The sequence below is a fragment of the Cnephaeus nilssonii genome, assembly GCF_951640355.1.
Source record: "Cnephaeus nilssonii genome assembly, chromosome: 3".
NCBI lineage: Eukaryota > Metazoa > Chordata > Mammalia > Chiroptera > Vespertilionidae > Cnephaeus > Cnephaeus nilssonii.
The window spans coordinates 11,892,263-11,918,013 of record NC_137074.1 but is presented as its reverse complement, the minus strand read 5'-3'; the positions used below and the strand labels follow the sequence as shown (position 1 = coordinate 11,918,013).

General features: G+C 39.5%; 1 protein-coding gene across 8 annotated transcripts in view; it reads left to right on the top strand.

Annotated features, from left to right (window-relative positions):
* GABPA (GA binding protein transcription factor subunit alpha) overlaps positions 1–25,751 on the top strand; it is a 32,817-nt gene that overhangs the window by 2,269 nt on the left and 4,797 nt on the right. For 5 of the 8 annotated variants that reach the window (XM_079766786.1, XM_079766788.1, XM_079766790.1 and 2 more), the window contains exons 2-9: positions 3,899–4,001; positions 6,149–6,293; positions 7,750–7,834; positions 10,136–10,381; positions 15,831–16,025; positions 18,029–18,082; positions 19,312–19,452; positions 20,012–20,204. In XM_079766786.1, the coding sequence (XP_079622912.1) occupies positions 3,925–4,001; positions 6,149–6,293; positions 7,750–7,834; positions 10,136–10,381; positions 15,831–16,025; positions 18,029–18,082; positions 19,312–19,452; positions 20,012–20,204 (1,136 nt within the window). In that variant the 5' untranslated portion in view covers positions 3,899–3,924. Of the gene's footprint in view, positions 1–1,111; positions 4,002–6,148; positions 6,294–7,749; positions 7,835–10,135; positions 10,382–15,830; positions 16,026–18,028; positions 18,083–19,311; positions 19,453–20,011; positions 20,205–25,751 lie in introns of those variants that run through there. The other 3 variants (XM_079766789.1, XM_079766785.1, XM_079766784.1) reach the window with 3 other exon arrangements.

Sequence of the window (25,751 nt, the reverse complement as noted above, 5' to 3'; positions counted from 1 at the left end):
TTAGGTTTTTAATACATTTTGTATGTTAAATATAGATAAGTATTACATGTAAGTATTGTCCTTAATGGGAAAAGTTGTCCTAAACTAATAATATTTTCCAGTGAAGAAGACTAATTCTCAAGTTGTTTTTTTTTTAAATATATTTTTATTAATTTCAGAGAGGAAGGGAGAGAGAGATTGAAACATTAATGATGAGAGAGAATCATTGATCGGCTGCCTCCTGCAGCGCCCCCCATTGGGGATCAAGCCTGCCACCCGGCATGTCTGAATCGAACCCGGGACCCTTCAGTCTGCAGGCCGATGCTCTATCCACTGAGCCAAACCAGCTAGGGTTAATTCTCAAGCTTATCTGTAGCTCCAAGGGAGAATATTAAGTGTAACTGTATTTGAAAGAATACTAGCCTTTTCTGGACTTTCTAGTTAAGTTTAGTTTATTTCCATTTTGTGAAGGGTTCTGAACCCCAGGTGAGATTTAATCTAGGAGAAACCAGGGCAGCCCTTAGGTGGAAAGCTCCAGGTGATGTTCTCTTCTCCACTAAGTTTTGTAAAAGAATCCTGGTTCCAGAAAAAGAGCTCAGACCCACTCAAACAGTGATCTCAACGATTTGGACAATTTCCCAATCTCTTACTTTCAGGCTAAATTTAGAGACCTGAGAAAGAAAAAAGGATCAATTTAGAGACTATGAGTATTTTTTTCTAAAGTGTATGGGGTTCTTTTTTTGGGGGGAGGGTGGCACCTTCTTGGAACTGATCTATAACTTTTTTGGAAGATCACAGGATAAATTTCTTTTTAACAAGTCCCTGTTTTAGTGCTTATATTATGGGGAACCATAGATAACCCTGCTGATAAGGCTTTAGGGCCATTTCTCAGCCTCTAGTTACTTTTTCATATACTTTTTTATTTTCCCCAAAGTTCTGGGAAAATTCAATTGTTTTCTAACCTTTTAAAAAATAAAATTGGTTATGGAGAGAGGAGTGGACCTCTTTATAGGCCCTGAAAATAAAACATAAATATCCTTTAAAAGTTTAAACCTTACCATTTCTCACTTCTTTTTCAGTATACAACACACTATTTTATATATATATATATATATATATATATATATATATATATATATATAAATTTTTTATTTTTTTTTTTGGTAAGAGAACGTTTATTGGGTATATTACAGAGATAGAAACAGTAATTCCTAGAAGTAATGGGTTTAGGAAACAAGTTATAGAAGTAAAGGAAGGGCCCCAGGAGCTTGGGAATGAGGAAGTTAATGGTAACCTGCCCGGGGCCAAGAGGGGGAGGGGGAAGGCAAGGCATGGCAGGGGTTTCCAGGAGGGAGAGGACGCACCTTTTATGATTTGTGTGTGTGTGTGTGTGTGTGTGTGTGTGTGTGTACATTATTTCCTTGTTTTTAACTGTTACTAAAGTTCCATGGTGTGGGCTTCTTTCACATTTTCTTATATCTCAGTACTTTCTTACCATGGCTACTTTTATTGGCTCTAGCTTCCAGCTATCCCCTGAATGTCCTTATCAATCAATATCTCTGGAATGCTTATCTATGCCCCTGATTGCTGGGTCACAGGTGTAAGCCTACTTGATTTGAACTAGTGCTGCTAGATTTTTCTCCAGAATAGCTGCATCTGTCTGTACTTCAACAGAGGCAGAGAACTCATGGCTCCTCACCCCTACTTATTCTTTCCAGTATTCAACACTACATTTTTCACACACACACTCAGGTATAAAGTTTTTGTTTTAAATTGCATTTTTGAATTATTTGAGTTTAACATTTCTTTATATCCTTAGCCATTTTGGTTTTACCTGTTACTTTCCTTTTCCTATACTTTACCTGTTCTTCTAATTTGTCCTGACTCTTGGAGGGTTGTTATCAGTTTGCAGGAATTTGCTGTCTATTCCAGTTATTCCCTTGTCACTTTTGGATATTGAAAATATCTTTTCTCAGTCGTTACCCTGTCTGTTGAACATAAATCTTAATTTTTATATAATCAAATACATTAGTTTTTTTTCCTTGTGGTTTAATTTTTGGAATGTTAAATTATTTTCTACTCTTAAACCATAAAAAAAATCCCCACCATTTTTTTCTATTAGCTTTATAGTTGTATCTTTCACATTTAAGCCTTTAGGGGACCTGAAGTCAATTTTATATGGTGTACTAGAGGCCCGGTGCATGAATTTGTACACCAGTGAGGTCCCTTGGCCTGGCCTGTGGGATTGGGCCGAAACCAGCTCTCCAACATCCCCCAAGGGGTCCCAAATTGTGAGAAGGCGCAGGCCAGGCCGAGGGACCCCACCAGGGCATGATTGGGGCCGGGGAGGGCTCCAGGGCATGTCCCGCCTGTCTAGCTCAGTCCAGCAGCAAGCTAACCTACTGGTCGGAGCGCCTGCCCTCTGGTGGTCAGTGCATGTCATAGCAACTGATTGACTGGTGGACTGTCTGCCCCCTGGTGGTCAGTGCACATCAGCTAGCGGTTGAATGGCCTTAGCATATCATAGCGACCGGTCCACTGGACACTTAGCACATTAGGCTTTTATTATATAGGATAATAGTTTTTAAAACATTTTTTAATAGAGTGCCTACTAAGAGTGAAGTACTGTTCAAAGTATTTTGTATACTTCTGTAAACATACTAATATTCCTTCAAACCAGGTGGAGTTTATGTTCTACAGGGTCACCACCTGTTTTGCTCTAGTGCTCAAGATAAATAACACAGTTTTACAAATAGTATGTTAAGGAATAGACTTTATTAGAGAAAGGGAAGTTCTACTAAGCTAGGGTCAGAACAAAAGAAAGCAAAAGTTGGCTAGGGCCTAGGCAGTCTGCTAGAGGTGCATTATATGTATGTACTAGAAGTCCGATGCACAAAGATTTGTGCTAGAATGGGCTTTCCTTTCCCTGGCTGCCGGCACCGCCTTTCCACTCCGGCCCAGCCTCTTTCCACTCTGGCTCCGCCTTCCCACGCTGCCCAGAGGCCCTGAGAGACGGGGTGGGGCAGAATGCCTGGGTATGCAAATTAACCGCCATCTTTGTTGGGTTAATTTGCATATCAATTCTGTTTGGCTTGTGGCGTAGCGGAGGTATGGTCAATTTACATGTTTGTCTATTATTATGTATGTATTGTGCTGGAGAACCCCAGCCTCTTATTGGTCTTCCTATAAGAGGATATGTGAGAGCAACCTTAATAATGTGGGGAAAATCAGACCATTTTTATACCTGTCATTCTAGATTTGGATGCCAGCTAATTATAGACTTGAGGAGAGGTATAGCCCTTTCTAAAGGGGAAAAGAAGACTTTGCTAGTCCTACAGTAATGCAGTAATTCATTATAATACAACAATATACATATTGGTAACTATTTTGTTACTTGATTTTGCTGTTTTAGAATATTGTACTGGCACTTATAAGATATGTAATTTTTAACAAATCATAGCTAGGATTAACTTTAGTTTTATATCACTCTATCACTACAATGCTAATAAAGTACATTCTTCATCCTGCTAATATAGTACAGCTTTTAGGTAAACAATAGTGGTTCATTGATTTTTAAGCTGCAGGTTTGAATCTGTTATTGAGACTGAAGTTGCTTTAATATAGTTGACATACCTTTCATTTGATTTTGAAGTAACTTGAGTTAATTTATTGACCGAGATTGGGCTGAACAAGTCCCAATAAATCCAATAGAATGATGAAGAATTCATGTCAGGCTAATAAGCACCATGTCAACAAAAACTAATTTATCAATATCATGTGGATTTTCTTTTATGTGTGAAGATTACTTCTTCCTGTTCTACTTACCCTCTGTTCTTATTTGAATTGGGTCTCTACTTCTTGTGTAGCATTTCTCTTTGTGCAGATAATTTTAAAATGTCTTAAAATTTAACTCTTACAGGGCTGAGCTTTTGAAGTATTTCAACCATGACAAAAAGAGAAGCAGAGGAGCTGATAGAAATTGAAATTGATGGAACAGAGAAAACAGAATGCACAGAAGAAAGGTTGGTGGTATTATCTGAATTTATATATTATTCACATACATTAAAATTAAGAATCAAGCCAGAGTTCTTTTGGGGCCTTTTTTTTTTTTCAACTGACAGCGTTTTGGGGAATAACGTATTGCTTTTTTATGCTGACTTAATGAATTTATAGCTGAGAGGGAAAGATAGTTTTAAAAGATAGTAATATGCCCTAGCCGGTTTGGCTCAGTGGATAGAGCATTGGCCTATGAACTGTAGGGGTCCTGGGTTCGATTCCGGTCAAGGGTACAAACCTGGGTTGCGGGCTCAATCCCCAGTAGGGGGCGTGCAGGAGGCAGCCCATCAATGATTCTCTCTCATCATTGATGTTTCTATCTCTCCCTTCCTCTCCAAAATCAATAAAAATATATTTTGAAAAAGATAGTAATATGCATAGCTAGTAATAAGCAATTGATTGTGATGGTTTTAATCCCTCATGGCACTGTTTGATTATTTTTTTCTTTCATCTGTGCCGGTTATTTGGATTTCCTATAGAGTTAATTCCCAACCTGAACTAATGTAACAAATATCTATATGTAACTACTATGAATTGTCAGGAGTATATATGAGACAGTAACCTGCCCTTGTAGAGGCCACATTGTGTTTGAGAAGGTATATGAGTAATTATGTGCATAGTACTAAGCATATAGAATAGTGAAAGGTATTAGTTCTTGGAATAGTATAGAATATTATTCCATTAAGGAAGAAGGGCAGTGGTTGTAAGTTCAGAATCCAAAGGGAGATTTTGGGTAAAAATAGAGATTTGGGAGTTAAGAAGAAGGTTAGGGTTAGGGCTAATGGTCCTACTTTACTCTGTTTACTCTGTAAAGCAGGAGATGAGATAATACACTGAAAGTAAAGGGACTAAAGAGTAGTAGAGAACTTCTATATAGTAAAAGTTTAGAATAACTGCAATGAGAATGGACCAAATTACTAAGATTGAATATGATGCTGAGTGTTTAGAGTACAGCTAAGATTTTAGACCTTAGTTTTTAAAAATTTTGTTTTATTGTGGTAAGAGCACTTAACATGAGCTCTACCCTCAACAAATTTTTCAATGGACAATACTGTGTATTTAACTGTAAGAACCATATTGTACACCGATCTCTAGAACTTACTCATCTGGCATAATTGAGATTTATACTAGTTGTTTAGCAGTTCTCCATATTTTCTGCCAGCTGGCTGTGGTCACTCATACCACCTCCTCTTCTCAGAGGAAAGGTCTGGCTCTGGCTCTTAGGAAAACCCCATGTTAGCTGTCCTCAGTCCTGTCCTCTGCCACCATACCCTCACACAGGCATGTTTTCCTGACAGAAAAGGTCATGACTGCCCAAGAGATCTTAACTTTTTTGATAGAGAATTTCAATATGTTTCACTATGCTGTTTTTTTTTTTTTAACAGAAGAAACAGTAGAGACTACATGTCTCTTACTCAACAAATTACCCCAGAACTTAGTTCTGGCTTCAGGGTATTTCATGTGTTTGCAGTTAAGCTGTCAGTGTGGCTATAGTCATCTGAGGAATTGACTAGGGCTAGCATATCTGTTTACAGGATCACTCATGAGACTGGTGATATTACTATTCACTTCCTGACCGCATGGGCTTCTCTGTAGGGTTGCTCATGATGTGGCAAATGGCCTGAGAGAGCATGCTCACCAAATGAGGGGCTGCAATGTTGCTTTACATAACCTAATTTTTAAAAAAAATATATTTTATTGATTTTTTACAGAGAGGAAGGGAAAGGGATAGAGTCAGAAACATCGATGAGAGAGAAACATCCATCAGCTGCCTCCTGCATACCTCCCGCTGGAGATGTGCCCACAACCAAGGTACATGCCCTTGACCGGAATCGAAACTGGGACCCTTCAGTCCGCAGGCCAACGCTCTATCCACTGAGCCAAACCGGTCAGGGCTACATAACCTAATTTAAGAAGCAATATATCACTTCGGACTTAGTCATTTGGCAGCACTATTTGGTGATAAGTTTACCACTATGAATGGTGTCTATGCAGACATGAATTTCAAAGACCAGAAATGTGTTTTCATAATCAGTTTTGGTTTGAACATATTGTTACTTTAATTTTCAGGGTAAAAATGTAATTTTTAACCATTATATTATTTAACATTTAGCATTGTAGAACAAACCTACACCCCAGCTGAATGTGTAAGCCAGGCCATAGACATCAATGAGCCAATAGGCAATTTAAAGAAACTACTAGAACCAAGACTACAGTGTTCTTTGGATGCTCATGAAATTTGTCTACAAGATATTCAGGTAATTTTTTTTTAAATTTATATTTCAGCATTTAAGTGCACATCTAAAAATCAGAATTACTTTTTGTCGTCAATTTGTCATTGTGTAAAATGCATTCATTATAAGGTGATATGAGGGGAAAAAGCACTCATACTTAAAGGATATAGAATTATGAGTAAAGATATCCGTATCTAGGTCAGATAGCAAAGTCATAAGTTCCTTATTAATTTTGTGATCAGAGATTTAGTATTAACCCTGACCTTAAATGTGTATAATTGGTTGATAACAGCAAGTATCCTATATAATAAAACCCTAATAAGCAAATTGACTGAACGGCAGAATGACCGGCAGGAATGACCTGTCGCTATGACGTGCACTGACCGCCAGGGGGCAGATGCTCAACGCAGGAGGTTGGGGGCAGCTCCTACGTTGAGCGTCTGCCCCCTGAGAGGGAGGTGACTGGCAGCAGCGATCAGGGGGCGGGGCTGGCCAGTGGGTGGTGTCAGGCCACCAGCCAAGGCAGGTGTCAGCAGGGCCCCCAACTGCCCCGTCTGCCAGTTGCGCCACAGATGGCCTTGATCGCTGGCCAGGCCTATGGACCCTACCCTATATATTGGGAATAGCCTCTTAGATTTAAAAATTAAAACTTGGCAAGGCTACTCTAACACTGAAAAGCAGGATGATGCAGTGATGACATGCATGGACTCTGGCTTGCACATTATGTGGTCAGCCCTGATGCTGACACTTGTAACTGTGTGACAAAGCCAATTACTTAACTTCTCTCTGCTTCAGTTTTTCCACCCATAAGATGGGGAAAATGGTACTACTGCCTCAGAAGGATCATGTTATGTACTAGTTTTTATAATCAGGGCAAAAAAAACCACGTAGCTGCTCATACAACAGCAAGATGCCTTTCACCTGTGTGAAAAAAGTATGGTCGCTGGTGCATGCAGCATCCTGGATTGCAAGAGGGATGCCCGACTGCCCAACATGCCCCAAGGGGTGCCGGATTTTGAGAGGATCCAGGCCGGGCTGAGGGACTAACTCCTCCCCCCATGCATGAATTTTGTGCACCGGGCCTCTAGTTATATAAATAAATTTATTTAAATTGTCCCCACTAATTAAATATCCTTGCTTTTTAATGACATATAAATTGCATTGTTTTCTACTTTAAATACTCTTAGGGAATAAACAATTGCTTTTTGGCATTATTTAAAATTCTAAACTAGACTCTAGAGCTAGAGAAAACTGCAATTTAAAATAAATTCTGTTCTTTATGTTGTCCTTAATTACTACCACAATGGTTAAAATATTTTAAATTTTGGCAAAGAATTACATGATATTACAACTTGCATAATTAAATGTGTTCTTATAATTTAATTATTATACTTCAGTAGTTAAGTATAGTTTGATATATCCATTTTTATTAAACCAGATGATTATGTGAAAATAATCTTACTCCTTTACTCATATTTAGCTGGATCCAGAACGAAGTTTATTTGACCAAGGAGTAAAGACAGATGGAACTGTACAACTTAGTGTACAGGTAATTTCTTACCAAGGTAAGTTAATTTTTGTGTAGCTATTTAAAACTGCACTCATGTTTTTCTAATATGAGAACTGAATTTTATAAGTTTTGGGTGTTTTAGATGGTTGTCTAAATTACTTAATGTGATATTATAGCCAAATATTAAGGCTTTTGAATTAATTATTGTATCTGTCAAGGTGAAGCAGATAGTATCACATATTTTACCTGGTTTAATCAGCAAGGTAGGGTAGTAAATAACAGGATGAGAGAGGGCTGGAACAACAGGTTCTAGTTAGCTTTCTAAGAATGACTCAGCCACAGTGCAGTGCGGGACTGACAATTGCCCTGGCTGCCATAAGCTAGAACCATGCTACCTTTTCAGTGCTCCACAGGAGCCAAAAAATGGATGCCATGTGCTTGCTTATCCCCTCTTAATTCATTTCTCAATAAAAGGCTCATGCCAGTGATTCTAGAGCCTAAGTCACATTGGGTACCCTTGCTGCAAAGGAGATCTAGACCAGTGATGGCGAACCTATGACACGCATGTCAGCACTGACACGCGTAGCCATTTCTGATGACACGCGGCCACCTCAGCCGAGGATGAAACATTTGCTGCTCCTGACGATGAAACATTTGCGAAATAATGTTTTATCCTCAAAGTGACACACTACCCGAGTTATGCTCAGTTTTTTGGCGAAGTTTGACACACCAAGCTCAAAAGGTTGCCCATCACTGATCTAGACTCTGCAGTTGAGCACAAAAGGAGTAATTAGCAAAGGAAGTTGCTTTATTCTCTTCCTCACCCCCACATTTTTTTTTTAACCTATTTACTAATAAATTGTAGACATGTTTCCCTTCTATGCCTAAGTAAATGCATTTTCTAAAAATAAGGAATTCTTTTACATGACCACAGCACAATGCTCAAAATCAGGAAATACTGACACAACACTGTTACATAATACTAGAGGCCCGGAGCATGAATTTCTGCACCAATGGGATCTTGGCCTGGCCTGCGGGATTGGGCAGAAACCAAAGGGCCCCGGATTGTGAGAGGGCACAGGTCAGGCCGAGGGACCCCACCGGTGCACGATCGGGACTGGGGAGGGACGTGGAAGGGCTCCAGGGTATGTCCGGCCTGTCTCGCTCAGTCCCGATTGGCCAAACCCCAGCAGCAAGCTAACCTACCTGTCGGAGTGTCTGCCCCCTGCTGGTCAGTGCACGTCATAGCGACTGGTCAACTAGTCGATTGTCCCCTGGTGGTCAGTGCATGTCATAACGAGTGGTTGAGCAGCCTTAGCATATCATCAGCATATTATGCTTTGATTGGTTGAACGGACAACCGGACACTTAGCATATTAAGCACTTATATAGGACTAGAGGCCCAGTGCACGAAGTTCATGCACGGGGAGGGGGCTGTCCCTCAGCCCAGCCTGCACCCTCTCCAATCTGGGACATCCCTCTCACAATCCAGGACTGCTGGCTTTCAACCACTTGCCTGCCCACCTGGCTGATTGCCCCTAACCACTCCCCTGCCAGCCTGATCGACGCCTAACTGCTCCTCTGACGGCCTGATTGCCCATAACTGCCCTCCCCTGCTGGCCTGGTAACCCCAAACTACCCTCCCTTGCCCCCCTGGTTGCCCCTAACTGCCCTCCCCTGCAGGCCTGGTCTCCCCCAACTGCCCTCCCTTGCAGGCCTTGTCCCCCGCAATTGCCCTCCCCTGCTGGCCTGATCACCCACAACTGTCCTCCCCTGCTGGCCATCTTGTGGTGGCCATCTTTGACCACATGGGGGTGGCCATCTTGTGTGTTGGAGTGATGGTCAGTTTGCATATTACTCTTTTATTAGATAGGATTAGAGGCCTGGTGCACTCACGGGTAGGGTCCCTAGGCCTGGCTGGCAATCAGGGCTGATCAGGTTCCCCGCCTCCCTGCCTCCTCCTTCCCTCTTTCTCTTGCCACCTGTGCGCCTCCACCACGCAGTTCCTTGCCCCTTCCTCCTCCCCGCCTCCTTCCCTTGCTTCTTCAGTGCCCCGCCACTGCCGCTGGTTACCCGCCATGTTCCATGCTGCCCCCTTGTGGTCAGTGCACGTCATAGTGAACAGTTGAACTCCCGAGGGGACACTGCATATTAGCCGTTTACATATATAGAATACCAAAATTCTATTGAATTGTTGTTGTTATCATTTAGTAGGACTCTCTTAAATTCTCTAGACATATTGCTAAACATTTAAAATGGAGTTTTGCTCTATCATTTGAGAACATATAAACTCAACTAAATTTTGTTAGTGAATTTCATGTTTTCATCTGGATATTTTTTTAATTCACTGTTAAAGGAATTGAACCAAAGCTCAACATCCTTGAAATTGTTAAACCAGCGGAAACAGTTGAAGTAGTCATTGACCCAGATGCTCATCACGCTGAAGCAGAAGCACATCTTGTTGAAGAAGCTCAAGTGATAACTCTTGATGGCACAAAACACATTACAACCATTTCTGATGAAACCTCGGAGCAAGTGACAAGATGGGCTGCTGCACTAGAGGGTTATAGGAAAGAGCAAGAACGCCTTGGGATACCATATGGTAAGAAAATACGTAATTACATGTTAGGTAGAATAATAAGAATTAAGCTTGACGTAGAAGATACTAGGGTAAGTTATAATTTGTTTTAAATGGAATTTTTAGGGAGAATATTGATTTTCTGTATGTCTCCCTTTTTGGACTGTTAACACATGATGGACAAATACTGTCCTGGGTGCTAAGAATACAAAGAAATACAATCCGGCTTCACTTAACAATGGGGGTACGTTCTTAGAAATGCACCATTAGGCAGTTTTGTCATTGTGCAAACACAGAGTGCACATGTACAAACATACGTGCTATAGCCTATCTATCACACACTTAGACTATCTGGTATACTCTATTGCTCCTAGGCTGTAGACCCATAATATATCATGTTACTGTACTGAACACCGTTGTCAATTTTAACATAATGGCAAGTATTTGTGTATCTAAACATAGAAAAGGTACAGTAAAAATATGATACAGAGATAGAAATGATACACAGGAGTGGAGTTTGCAGGACTGCAAGCTGCTCCTTGGGAGTCAGTGAATAAGTGGTGAGTGACTGTGAAGGCCTAGGGAGTTACTATACACTATTGTAGACTTTGTAACCTCTTTACACATAATTTGCCAAAAAAATTTATTTCACCAATTAACCTTAGCTTCCTATATTACTTTTAATTTTTTTTAAAACTTTTCAGCTCTTTTGTAATAGCACGTAGCTTAAAATACACACTTTACAGCTGTACAAAAATATTTTCTTTAGATCCTTCTATAAGCTTTTTAAATTTTTTATTTTAACTTTTTAAACTTTTTTTGTTAAGAACTAAGACAAACGCATTACCCAAACGCACAGAGTCAGAATTATCATTGTCACTGTCTTCTACCTCTACATTTCGTCCATTCTACTGGGAGGTCTTCAGGGGCAATAATTAACTTCCATGGTGCTGTCATCTCCCATAATAACAATGCCTTCTTCTGGAATACCTCCGAAGGACCTGCCTGCGGCATTTACTGAGGAGGTGTCGCTCTTTTTAGAAATACATCTATCGTGGTTTGCTTTTAAAAAATTTTTATCATAGGTTTATTTGTAAACAGATAATGAACATTCCTTTCTGTTAATGGAAACCTTTCAGTGTTGAGGTCCATGTTTTCAAAGTTTTTAAGGAGCTTGTTGAGGTCTGCAAAAGCTTCTAAACCCTTCACTGTCAGTTTTCTTGGGGTTTCTTTTTCTTCCGCAGTTTCCTTTTCTCTTGCTTCTTCTTCAGCTATGCGTTCCTGTGCCAGATCCAACAACGTCTCATGAGTCAGTTCCTCGGGAACAACCTCTAGGAGCTCCTCAGTGTCCTCCTCTTCCACACCCAGGTTAAGGTGTTTGCCATCTCAACCACAGCTCTTGGTTTTTGCAACTTTTGTACCACACAATGTTAAAATCATTAGAGCATCACTAAGTGATAGGAATTTTTCAGGTCCTGTTATAATCTTAGGCACCATTGTCATAAATGTGGTCCATTGTTGACTGAAACATCGATATGCAGCACATGATTGTATTAAAAAAAGTATACCCTTAGGGTATAAACAGTGTAGTTGCCGTGAGAGAAGGTAGATGAAAAGGTAATTTCCATAATGATAATGTGTTTTTAAGCTGTTACATGCTATTAGCATCTCAAACAGGTCATAGTGGGATTTTTTCTAGACAAGGAAATTATTGGATAGAGAAGGACATTCCTGACAGGGAAAGTATGTGGAAAACTGGGAAGTGGGAGTATGCAGGAGTAGTGAGGAGATAGATGTAGTGGATAAGGAGTTATTTTGTAGCATTATAGAACCCCAGTTGGGGTGTGTGTGGGAGGCAACTGATTGATGTTTCTCTCTTACTTTGATGTTTCTCTCTCTCTCTCTCTCTCTCATATTCTTCCTACCTTCCTCGTTCTTTTCCTCCGTTCCTTTCTCTAAAAATCAGTAAAAGCATATTAGGTGAGGATTTAAAAAAAAAGATTGTCAAGTGTCATTATGTATAGATTTGTTTCTTGGGCCTCTTAAACTTCTCTGAAGAATTGGCCAAAAATCTCTCAGGAATAGAAGGTTGACATGAGGATTTAGGGTTAATGTGGATGTGAATGCTGCATTCTGGAAGTGGAAAGGGACATGGAAAGTGGGGAAGTAGAGAGGGTATCACTCCTCAGTTTTTTTAAATTTTATTTAAAACTAGAGGCCCAGTGCATGAAATTTGTGCACTGGTAGGGTCCCTAGTGGCGGCTGGCCGGGGCCTCCCTCCCTTCCTCCGACTGCCCCCACCCCTGCCCCTGCCTCTGCCCCCTGGTCGAACTCCTGGAAGAGCTCCTGTTTAGGGGACAATTTGCATACTACGTTTCTATTATATAAGATAGATTTTTATTGATTTCCGAGAGGAAGGGAGAGGGAGAGAGAAATAACAAAGATGAGAGAGAATCATCCATCTGCTGCCTTCTGCATGCCCTATACTGGGGATTAGGCCCACAACCTGGGCATATGCCGTTGGCCAGAATCGAACCCAGGACACTTCAGTCCATAGGCTGATGGCTCTATCCACTGAGCCAAACCAGCTAGGGCTCACTGCTCAGTTTTTAGACTTTTTTTTTACTGAGGTCAGTTTTCTCAGTCTGTGCTTTGTGTCTCTCCCTGGTTTTCACGTGTGTGGGGATGCTTCCATTCAGTTGGCTCCTGGGGAAGAAGGAGAGGCCCTGGAGATTCTAAACACACCAGATACTTTAAATCAATCTCCACATGTTTCACTTAAACCTCTCCTGCTACGTGGAACCACCATGACCTAAGCCATTAGGGGTTCTGTAGGCAGGAATACTTTCACTTAGTTGGTGTCCTTGATAGATCTTTTAGGTTATAGCTTTTCCTACTTTGCTGGCTTTTCACTCTGCGTATTATCTTCAAAAAGTTTGTGGAAATCTCCCAAATCATTTCTGACATTTCCCAGTTATATTCCTATGAGTTTTAATCTCTTAAAAAGTCCTTTACTATAATTTTACAGGAGTCTTTGAGAAAAGAAGCAAGCATAGCCAATTAGTAATGTCAAATAAGAAGTACTGATACCCTATATAATAAAAGGGTAGTATGCAAATTGACCGAACGGTGGAACGACCGGTCTCTGATACGCACTGACCACCAGGGGGCAGACGCTCAGAGCTGCCCCCTGGAGGTCAGTGCACTCCCACAGGGGGAGCATCGTTCAGCCACAGCTGGGCTGACGGCTGGTGAGTGCAGCAGCCCACCTCCGCAGCAGTGCTAAGGATGTCCGACTGTGGCTTAGGCCCGCTTCCCACAGTTGGACATCCCCTGAGGCCTTCCAGACTATGAAAGGGCACAGGCCGGGCTGAGGGACCCCAACCCCCGCCCCCCTGCAGTGCACAAATTTTGTGCACCAGGCCTCTAGTTATTTCAGAAAAAAAATCAGACTATTTTTAACTATTTCTATTTTCTCCTAATTTTTTTGATCTTGGTACTTTTTTTGTTTCTTTTTATCTAAAATGAGCTTTCATAGACTTTTGTTAATCCTCACCTGAGTATATTTTTCCTTTTTTTTTAGAGAGTGGGAGGGACGGGGAGAGACAGAGAGAGAAACATCGATGTGAGAGAGACACATCAATAGGTTGCCTTCTGCACACCCCAACCATGGCTGGGGATTAAGCCTGCAATCAAGGAATATGCCCTTGACCGGAATCAAACCCGGGACCCTTCATTCCATGGACCGACGCTCTATCCACTGAGCCAAATTGGCTAGGGTGCTTTCTAGGACTTTTAAAGAGAAGAGTATTCTAGCATAGTTTTTCTAACCGTCCGCACCCCCTCCTCTCTTATTTTTAAGTAGTATTCAAACATAGAGCCACTTGTTTCTCAGTTCCTGTTTGTTTATCTGGTCCTCCTCTTTTCTTTTTCTTGTACTGAGTTTGAATTCCTCTCCCACCAGTTTCTCCTCTTTGTAGTCCATTCTCTAGAAGTGATTTTGGCTCAGTTTGAAAAAGTCACAGGTGTTACACTGCTCTAGCCCCTTAAACCTTACCACAGACCTTTGTATTCAGCTGCTGTTGGATTGGGCAAAACTACTTTTGAGTTGCTCCTTTCACCTTCGCCTGTTGTGCTTTTAATGAATACTTCCTGACTGTTGAGGTTTTCCTGCTCTCACAATGGATAATGTGAGATGTCTCTTTGCTTCTCCCTGTGCGTTCTCCTGCACAGATGCTGATACTATGGCGGGCTTGTGGCTTTTACTGCTTTGCCTTCACCTTGCATATATTTTGGGGTCCATGGGATAACTTATCCCCTGGTTTTATTGTAAATATTAATGGATTTTTTGTTTTGCTCTTCAGTTGCTTTTAGTGATTTTTTTTTAATTCATAGGAATTTAAAACTGCTGCCATCTTCTCAGAATCCTCCTTCCTTAACTTCTTTGTGAAAAATCAAATAAAATAATCAATTCTGTGGTTATTAGTCCTGTATTCTTATATTGATTATGTTCATTTTACTATAAATTGGCTCTTGATAAGTACCTAAATGTTATTTTTATCACTTATTTTCAAATTGAATAGCATGCATCTTGATGGCATATAACCACTATCATTTGGATTGATCATCTCCATGCATCAATACCTATACCAAATTAATTCAGCTAGTATTTATTAAACCTCTCTGGGTAGAATGCTGTTAGGTCCCAGGGATACAACAATGAAATATTTATATGTGTTGGCTATTTTTTCATTTGTGAATTTAATCAATAAAAAGTGATGAGGACATGAAACTATTTGGATTCACCTTTTGTAAATTCAACAAATGTATGCACAAGGCACTGTGGTAAGTTTTGAAGATAGAATGGTTTACACGACACAGTACTTGTGTTTAAGACCTTAATGAATTATAGGGGAAGAAAGCTAAGTAAAGAGGCAGTTAGCATGTAGTATGGTAAGTGCCACCATAAGGGTAAATGCAGAGCAGCCAGCTTTTTACAAGAAGTGGAAGGGAGGAATGAGTACTTTGTTCACATTTTGGGTAATAAGTTAGCTCCTTAGAAAACACCCCCCCCCCTTTTTTTTCTTCAGTGCACCAAATCATACACTGCTACAAGACAATTTTTTAAACTTGTATAACTTACTCCATAATCACATGTATTATTCCAGTTGGCCCACTGGAGAGCAATTTAGCATTTTGTTTTTCTTGATAAAATTTCAGACTAATTGATGTAGAACCATGGGAATCCATCAAAAATTTAGATTAAGGAATTGAAAAATAGCTACGGAGAAAATGTAGCATAAACTCTTTTTACTTTATATACTGTTTACTTACTTGGGAGAAAAAGGCTGTCTGGATTTTATCTGTGTGTGTGTGTGTGTGTGTGTGTGTGTGTGTGTATTGACAAGTTAACTGTAAATGTATATAATATCTAAGATGGAACTAGGCTAATGGTAATATTTTTTCTTTTTAGATCCTATACAGTGGTCTACAGACCAAGTCTTGCATTGGGTAGTTTGGGTCATGAAGGAATTCAGCATGACTGATATAGACCTCGGCACACTCAACATTTCAGGACGAGAATTATGTAGTCTCAACCAAGAAGATTTTTTTCAGCGGGTTCCTCGGGGAGAAATTCTCTGGAGTCATCTGGAGCTTCTTCGAAAATGTATGATTGGAGTTATTATCTATTTATATTGTAACTTAAGTTTAATTTTATTTTTTTACCTTTGTTATCGTAATTGCTTATTAATAATAGCAATAATATTTAACATTTATTAACTGGATAAGGCTATGGTAAGAGTTTTATATGTATTATATAATCTCTCTATTAAGGCTGCAAATCACAGAGTGCCTATATGGTCTTATTACAAGCTTTCAAAAACCTCTCTCTTTCCATGTTGTGCTTTCTATTTTGAGAGATCCCAGGAAAAAAACGAAACTCTTTCTGAGAATTAGGACTTAGAGGCGAATCTTATCAGTTGGTCACGCCTGTGCTTTGTGATGGTGACTCTCTCTTTTGCCTTTTTAGACTAGGGCACCTTCGTTCATTTATAGTCACAAATAGAACTGTTTGAGTTTCAGTAGCACCTTTTACCTCTTCAAGGTACTTTTATAAAATTTGGGGGGGAGGGATGAGATCTGCCACAAACATAAGGCATTTTTCTTTTTGATTTTTTCTTTTCTTGATTTTTCAAGACAGCAGTTCTTGGGGAAAATGCTCAAAACTAGGAATCTGGATAAAACAGTAGCATCTTCAGTTTACTGAAAAGTTAACTATGTTTCAGGCACTGTGTTTCTGAAAAGCATTTGCTTTTAATCCTCAGGACAACCTCATGAGGTGGTAGGTTGAGGATATTTCATTTAAACAAGGATTAATGTTCAAGTTAGTTGAATAACTTAACCAAAGTCACACATCCAGTGAGTGAGTGCTCGGATCAGAACCCATATCTCTCCTAGGCTAGTTCCATGTAGTTGTTTAAACTCCCAAACTCAGGACACCCAAAGAAAACTTCCATCTGACAGGTGGGATTCAGACTTCTTCTTAGTTCCCCAGCCCTTTCCAGCTCTGTGTGTCTGGAACTGGGTCCTGGCATGGTGCCCTAAGTAGAATTGTGTTGGGAGCCCAGGTCTCAGAACTCACTTTCAATACACATATGATTGCTGGTGGGTACAATTCAATTTGAAGACAGAAGCTTCGGGGCAATAATGGGCAGTAAATAAAATAAAGTAATAGAGACTGGGAAGCATTCCTCTTGTTGGAGAGGTAAAGAATAGCATTTGAGTAAGGAATAGCAATAGATGAGTAACGAATGGTTCTCTAATGGATTATGTTAGGGCCTTTTACAATGTACTCATATTGGGAGCTGTATTTGAGACATGTTAAATTATCTAGTTCAGTTGTGACATTTAGGACATTTATAGTTTTATTGAAAATGTATCTATCTTTAAAGCATTATTAAATTAAAGCAGTGTTATTTAAAAGTGGATATTAGAACAAATTATTAAATTATAAAGATTTCTCAGATGATCTTGAGAGGGAGACTTTTTGAAGAGTATATATCTAAATATTTTCAATGTGGTATATAGTCTCATTTCTGATCTGATATTGAAGATTTTCGTGTTTTACATGGTTTTGTGTAGATCGGGGTCCTCAAACTTTTTAAACGGGGCCAGTTCACTGTCCCTCAGACCGTTGGAGGGCCGGACTATAGTTTAAAAAAAACTATGAACAAATTCCTATGCACACTGCACATATCTTATTTTGAAGTAAAAAAACAACACGGCAAAAACACCTGCATGTGGCCCGCGGGCCGTAATTTGAGGACGCCTGATGTAGATAAATAGATTTAGATATAGATATTTACATTTAAAAATTACAGATATTTACATTAGAAATTACTCTCTGAATAATGTACTCTAAAAGAAATTGAAGCTTTCCCTACTACTTCTCTTAAAAATATCTGTTCGTTATAAAGTGACTATCAAATATTTTTTAAAGTTATGCCAATAAGTTTCAGTTGTTTAATGTTTTGCTTTTTTGTTTGTTTGGTTTTGCCTTTAATTGTGGAGTTTCTTTTAAAAGGATCAAATTTATTAAGTTCAATTTTACTGGATTGGGGTTTACATTCTGGTTTTAAATGAAAACAAATTTTTATGTGTGTTCTTCAGATGTATTGGCAAGCCAGGAACAACAGATGAACGAGATAGTTACAATTGATCAACGTGAGTATTCATGCCCATAACATAAGGCCCATTTATCAATAAGAAATGTTTCCTTTATTCAGTACTGCGAGATAGTAAAAAAAGAACAAACTAAATATTTATGAAGTATTTTAGATATACAAAGAAATAATAAATGATAACCACCATCTATATACCATAACACCATACACTATTAAAAACTAAATCTCTATATATAAAATCTAAACTTTACCAGTTGTAGATCCCATTTTAAATGACTATCCTGAAGTGGATGTTTATCATTCCATGTAGATTTTTACCAGTTATGTAACCATAAACACTTTATAGCATTGTTTTGCACATTTAAACTTTTTGGGTAAAAGTTATGAAACTTACCCATGTTGATACTTACTGCTCGATGTCATTCATTTTCACTGCTGTATATTAAACTTTGTCAACATCACTGAATAAGCATTTGTCAGAATATACATGAGATTCTCTGATTGTAGTATCATAAGGTTTCTACCTTTTCAACCTTACTAGGTATTACCAGTTTTTTCCTCAAAGTGGTGGTAAATATTTGTACTCTCATCAGTAGTGGAATGTGAGTCCTCATTTGTCCACATTTTCTCCAGCAGTTGATAAACCATTTTTAATGAACAAATATTTTAAGACTGTATATACATCACTAAGTTATTTCAAAAATAAGAAGACCAATTCTTACTAAGTTGAGATTCATGAACCGTAATGCAAACCAACATCATACCGTATTTTCCGGCGTATAAGACGACTGGGCATATATAAGATTTTCCTGGGTTAAAAAGTCGTCTTATATGCCGGAAAATACAGTACCTTATCCTCGGAACTTTTTTGTAATTTTGTTTAAAACTTATGGATTAAGGCTTTTTGAAATGAGGCCTTTTGTTGAGGTAATTAGAGGGGCATTCGTTAACCCTTTGCACTCGCTTGCTTTTTTCTCGATTCCTTTATTCTACTCGGGATTTAATTTTTTAAATACCCCAGATTTTACAAAGCGCGGCAGTAGAATAAAAAACTGGAGTTTCTTTTCATACAAACTTATTTATATTTCAAATTATTGATACATTCAATACAATTCGACATACGAGCTGCTACCGATGCTAACCGTGTTGAGTCACACTCGACATCCGAGTGCAAAAGGTTAAACTTAATTGCATTTTATGTCTTTCAATAGTTTTTTTCCTGCTTGTATTAGAAGTGGAAACAGTTTTTTCCCTTGTCTTTATTTGCAGCTGTCCAAATTATTCCAGCATCAGTTCAGTCTGCAACACCAACTACCATTAAAGGTATAAACAGCAGTGCAAAGGCAGCTAAAGTACAAAGAGCTCCAAGGATTTCAGGAGAAGATAGAAGTTCACCTGGAAACAGAACAGGTATTTTTGCATTTTCATCTGGTATTTATAACATTTATCAAATTATGTATATTTTGTTTTATTTCACTACTAGAGGCCCGGTGCATGGATGCGTGTACCTGTGGGGTCCCTCAGCCTGGCCTGCGGGGATCGGGCAGAAACCGGCTCTCCGACACCCCCCAAAGGGCCCCGGATTGCGAGAGGGCACAGGCCAGGGGGAGGGGGAGGGACTGCGGGAGGGCTCCAGGGCGTGTCTGGCTGGTCTCACCCAGTCTGGATTGGCCTGGACCCCAGCAGCAAGCTAACCTACCTGTCGGACCATCTGCCCCCTGGTGGTCAGTGTGTGGCATAGCGACTGATCAAACGAATGGTCAGACACATAGCATATTAGGCTTTTATTACATAGGATAGGATGTGAAAATCTGAGTATGGCCTATTTCTCTGGCAGTGCTTAGACAGTTTTTGGAAAAAAATCTGTGCTTTTAGCATGGCTGAACTAAAAACCAGAGAGCCTGTTTGTTGCCTTTTGCCCTTTTTTAATTTATAGCACTTTGGTCATTGCTTGTCCCTGTCAATTTAGGAAACAATGGCCAGATTCAACTGTGGCAGTTTTTGCTAGAACTTCTTACTGACAAGGATGCTCGAGACTGCATTTCTTGGGTTGGTGATGAAGGCGAGTTTAAACTAAATCAGCCTGAACTGGTTGCACAAAAATGGGGACAACGTAAAAATAAACCTACAATGAACTATGAGAAACTCAGTCGTGCATTAAGGTAACATTTATTACTTTTTAAATATCAAGCTTTTCTAAAATATGGCTCCTTCTTCTTGGTGTGAACATTGTGATGTAATGGTGTTAAAATCCTTGACTTGTTCATAAGATGTGTTATATATATATATATATATATATATATATATATTATATATATATATATATGCTAAAATTTTTCATACTTATGTTAAAAATGGCTTCTTAAAAAGATGTTTAGTAATAATTTTGAGGTACATAAAAAAGAGGTTTTTTTACAGATTACTCTAAGAATATTTGCTTTGGTTTATCAGGGAAAGCCTTGATTTCTTCTTTATATCTGAAGGTTAACTGCGAGATTATTCTTCGCTGGTAGTTTTTACCTTTCAATATTTTGAACGTCATTCCACTCCCAGCCTGTCCCATAATCTGCTGATAGCCTAATGGGGAAAAGTTACTTGTTTTTATCTGATTTAAAAGCAGATACTACTCAGTTTAAAACCAACATATTTAATCTTTGAGGTTTCTATTATTTACCTAACAGATAAAGATGCTGTCATTTGCATAGGTGCATTGAGTGTAAACTTGAGCAAATATGCAAAATGTTGGATGCAAAATGGTGGCCTGATTTCCTGTTTTTTTTTTTTTCTCCCCCTACAATCTGACTAAATCTGAATATACAACGTTTACATTGATAGAATTGAAATGGAATAAAATTATTTATAATTTCCCCTAAGTAGTATAAAATTTTTTTTCTCTTAATAAATCTTTATTGTTCAGATTATTACAATTGTTCCTCTTTTTACCCCCCATAGCTCCCCTCCACCTGGTTCCCACCCCACCCTCTGCCCTTACCCCCTCCCCCACTGTCCTCATCCATAGGTGTACGATTTTTGTCCAGTCTCTTCCTGTACCCTCCACACCCCTTTCCCCCTGAGAATTGTCAGTCCACTCCCTTTCTATGCCCCTGATTCTATTATATTCACCAGTTTATTCTGTTCATCAGATTTTTTATTCACTTGATTTTTAGATTCACTTATTGATAGATATGTATTTGTTGTTCATAATTTTTATCTTTACCTTTTTCTTCTTCATCTTCTTAAAGAATACCTTTCAACATTTCATATAATACTGGTTTGGTGGTGATGAACTCCTTAATATTTCTTGCCACTCCCGTCTGGCCTGCATAGTGTCTGTTGAGAAATCAGCTGACAATCGTATGGGTGCTCCCTTGTAGGTATCTAACTGTTTTTTCTCTTGCTGCTTTTAATATTCTCTCTTTGTCTCCTTTAGCTTTTAATATTCTTTGTCTCCTTTAGCTTTTTCTTATCTGTGAAGCTCTTTATCTGCCCTTCAATTCTGAATGATAGCTTTGCTGGGTAGAGTAATCTTGGTTGTAGGTTCTTGCTAATCATCACTTTGAATATTTCTTGCCACTCCCGTCTGGCCTGCATAGTTTCTGTTGAGAAATCAGCTTACAATCGAATGGGTGCTCCCTTGTAGGTAATTAACTGTTTTTCTCTTGCTGCTTTTAATATTCTCTCTTTGTCTTTTGCTCTTGGCATTTTAATTATGATGTGTCTTGGTGTGGTCCTCTTTGGATTCCTTTTGTTTGGGGTTCTGTGTGCTTCCTGGACTTGTAAGTCTATTTCTTTCACCAGGTGGGGGAAGTTTTCAGTCATTATTTCTTCAAATAGGTTTTCAGTATCTTGCTCTCTCTCTTCTTCTGGCACCCCCATAATTCAGATGTTGGTCTGCTTGAAGTTGTCCCAGAGGCTCCTTACACTATCTTCATATTTTTGGATTCTTTTTTCTTTTTGCTTTTCTGGTTGGGTGTTTTTTGCTTCTCTGTATTTCAAATCTTTGACTTGATTCTTGTGATCCTCTAGTCTGCTGTTAGATCTCTGTATGATATTTTTTATTTCAGTCAGTGTATGCTTAATTTCTAGTTGGTCTTTTTCATATCCTCGAGGGTCTCACTAAATTTATCGGCCTTTTCTAGAAAATTCTTGAAAAACCTTATAACCGTGGTTTTGAACTCTATATCCTGTAGTTTGCTTTCCTCCATTTCTTTCATCTGTGACCTGTTTCTTTGTCTCTGCATTTTGGTTGCTTCCCTGAGTTGATAGAGTGGCTTTGTGTGCTAGGTGTCCTATAGGGCCCAGTGGCTCAGCCTCCCCAGTTGCCTGAGGTGGACACTCTTGGTGCACCCCTTTGTGGGCTGTGTGCACAGTCTTGTTGTAGTTAAGCCTTGATTGTTGTTGGTATCACTGGGAGGAATTGACCTCCAGGCCAATTGGCTATGAGGATCAGCTGTGTCTATGATGGGAGAACTTCTGTGCTGGAGACACCCTTATGAGGCAAGACTTGCTTCAGTGGGGCTTTGATGCTCACTGAGTCTGCCCCCTGAGTGTATCCCTTATAGATCTGAGGAGTTGTAATATGGATGGTCCTACTCTGACCCCTGGGTACACTGGCTCTTGGATCTCCAAGGAGGTGCTAATTTAGCCTCTGCCTGAGGCCACCCAGCAGGAGCTACAGAGACATCTGCAGATTCCTCTTCTTTGTTTGGGTTTTGGAAGTGCCCAGATGAAGCCCAGCTGTGAAGCAATGCCAGCTGCTATGTGGCCTTGGGCCTTCTTTTGGATGTTCTGGGTTTCTCTGACTCAGTTGCAGTTTGTTAGGTAAGTTTAGATTTCAAAGGATCAGGCCATTCATATGCAAAAACCTCTGCGCACAGCTTGGATGGGGCGAAGTCTCAGGACGGAGCAAACAGCAATGGCTTCCCATCAGCCCTGCCCTAAGAGGCCCCTGGGTCTCAGTGTCCCTTGGTAATCGCTGCAAGCACCTCTGAGAAAAAGCCGCCCTCGAGTTCTGCCTGCTGCCAGACAGTCCAGTTTCCCCCCGTATGAGTCTGGGTCCCCAGAGTCTCGCCCGGAACTGGAGTTCAGAGCAGTCGGGAGCTTGTGTCTCCCTCCAGATTGAAAAAGCCAGGCGCGTACTCAGTTGCCAGTCTCCTCTGCATGCGCATGCGTGCGCCTCCTTTCCTCTGCTTTTTACATCTACGGCTTCTCTGAGTCTCAGTGTGCTTTTCTCTTCCCTTCTAATTGTAGAATTTCCACTTAGCCAGCCTTCCTGTGATTGTGGATGATGTCTGTTTTGTCTTTTAGTTGTAGATTTGAAGTTGTTGTGCGAGGCAGCAATTTCAGGTGTTTACCTATGCTGCCATCTTGGTTTCTCCGTATAAAATTTTTTTTTAAATATATTTATTGATTTTTTTTACAGAGAGGAAGGGAGAGGGATAGAGAGTTAGAAACATCGATGAGAGAGAAACATCGATCAGCTGCCTCCTGCACACCCCCACATGAATTTCATGCACCAGGCCAATAGTCATAATCATAATCTCTCACTATGAAACTCATACACAATGTCCAAGGGAAATGTGAAGTAGCAACAAAATGATATTTAGAAATATACAAGTAAATTGCAGAACTACTTTACTATATTCACTCTTCAAAAAAATTTTTTAAAAAGACACAATTCTATAATATTCCTATATATACTACTTCCCAGATACTTAAAAACACATACTGAATTTCCATCATTTTAGCAAACATAATTCCTTATAGCAATTACATCAAAAAATTTTATACGGCCCTAACTGGTTTGGCTCAGTGGATAGAGCGTTGGCCTGCAGACTGAAGGGTCACAGGTTCGATTCTGGTCAAGGGCATGTACCTTGGTTGTGGGCACATCCCCAGTAGGGGGTGTGCAGGAGGCAGCTGATCGATGTTTCTAACTCTCTATACCTCTCCCTTCCTCTCTGTAAAAAAATCAATAAAAATATATTAAAAAAACAAAACAAAACAAAAAAAAACAGAAAAACTAAGTTATAGCATTTAGGATGCATTTTTGGCCCGGCTGGCATGGCTCATTGGTTAAGCGTCCACCTGTGAATCAGGATCATGGTTTGATTCCTGGTCACATTTTGGGTGGGAAGACTATAAATAAAAGCACTGAGATTACTATCATGAAACAGGATTGTGTTTATCTTTGGGGCAGGGAAAGTGATGATTGGGAGGAGCCATGGAGGGGATTCTGAGGTGCTGGCAGTGTTGTTTCCTGACCTGAGTCATATTTAATGGGTGAATGTACAATTTGTAATCACTGAGCTGTTCACTTTGTTGTACGTTTTGTTTGAGTAGTATATTTCACAATTTAGAAGGTTAAAAAAATAATTTTCTTTTTTAAAGAGGAAGGAAATAAATCATGACCATGAAAATTCAGGTATTATCACCTTTTGCCAAGAAACTTAAGACTATACCAACTTAATTTTTCTCTTTGAAATATAAAAACACTTCCCTTCTTTTTTTTTAAATATTTTTTAAATTTCTTTATTGATTATGGTGTTACATATGTGTCCTTATTCCCCCATTACCCCCCCCTAATGCCCTCATCCCCCCCCCTTGTTGTCTGTGTCCATTGGTTAGGCTTATATGCATGCATACAAGTCCTTTGGTTGATCTCTCCCCCTTACCCCCACTCTCCCGACCTTCTCTCTGAGGTTTAATTTTCCTTTTTTCTATGGTGTCTGCTTGTACAGCCTTACATATTATGTAGAAACTAGAGGCCCAGTGCACGAAATTCGTACAATGGTAGGATCCCTAGCGGCTGACGGCTGGGTACTCCCTCCTGCCCCCTGGTCGGACTCCCGGATGACCTCCCAGTCGAGGGGATAATTTGCATATTATGGTTTTATTATATAGGATTTACTTAAGAAATTGAAATGCCAGTAGCATTTTAAACTGGATACCAAGCATTTGGTGGTTTGTGGACTGAGATCTAAATTATGTATTAACGTAATTGACACAAAAGGAAACACAAGATTATAGCCAATGTTAAATCTCTTACTGGGGGGGAGTGAACATGACTATTCTGTTTTTGCTGTTCTGCATTTAGGGAAAGATGACATGATTTCCTGTGTTTAGGTCAGTCATTTCATTAATGTACTCAATTAAATGGAGTGACTTTTATAATGAAATCCTGCTAAATATGGTAGTTTATACCATTGGTACTTTTGCAAATGTTCCTTTTGTAATAAGTCGCTAACAACTCTTGTCAAATGGGTGCAAATAGGCAGTGTACTTTTAACATAAAGGCTTCACAGTCTGCCGGCCCAGAAGTATTCACTTACTCGCCCCCCCCTCCCCTCCGCCCCCTTTTATTGGAATTGGAATTGGCAGGGCATAGTGGTAAATAAAGTGTTTTCTGAGTTAAATATAAATTCTGTTCTATTTCTGTCTCCATAGAAAGCAGCAATAAGCTAGACTTCTAGAGCAGTGGTTTTCAACCAGTGTGCTGCAAGAATTTTTATGCTATACCTATTTAGTCAGGGGCACTGACCTCTTTTCCCTTAGATTGTCAAATAAAAAATGACAACGGCCAACACAACAATAGTTGTTTGGTGTGACTGAATCAAAATTATAACTTTTTTGTCAGATCGGCAAAAAATATCTTTTGTGTGTGCCTCAGAATTTTAGTAATTTATGTGTTCCATGAGATGAAAAAGGTT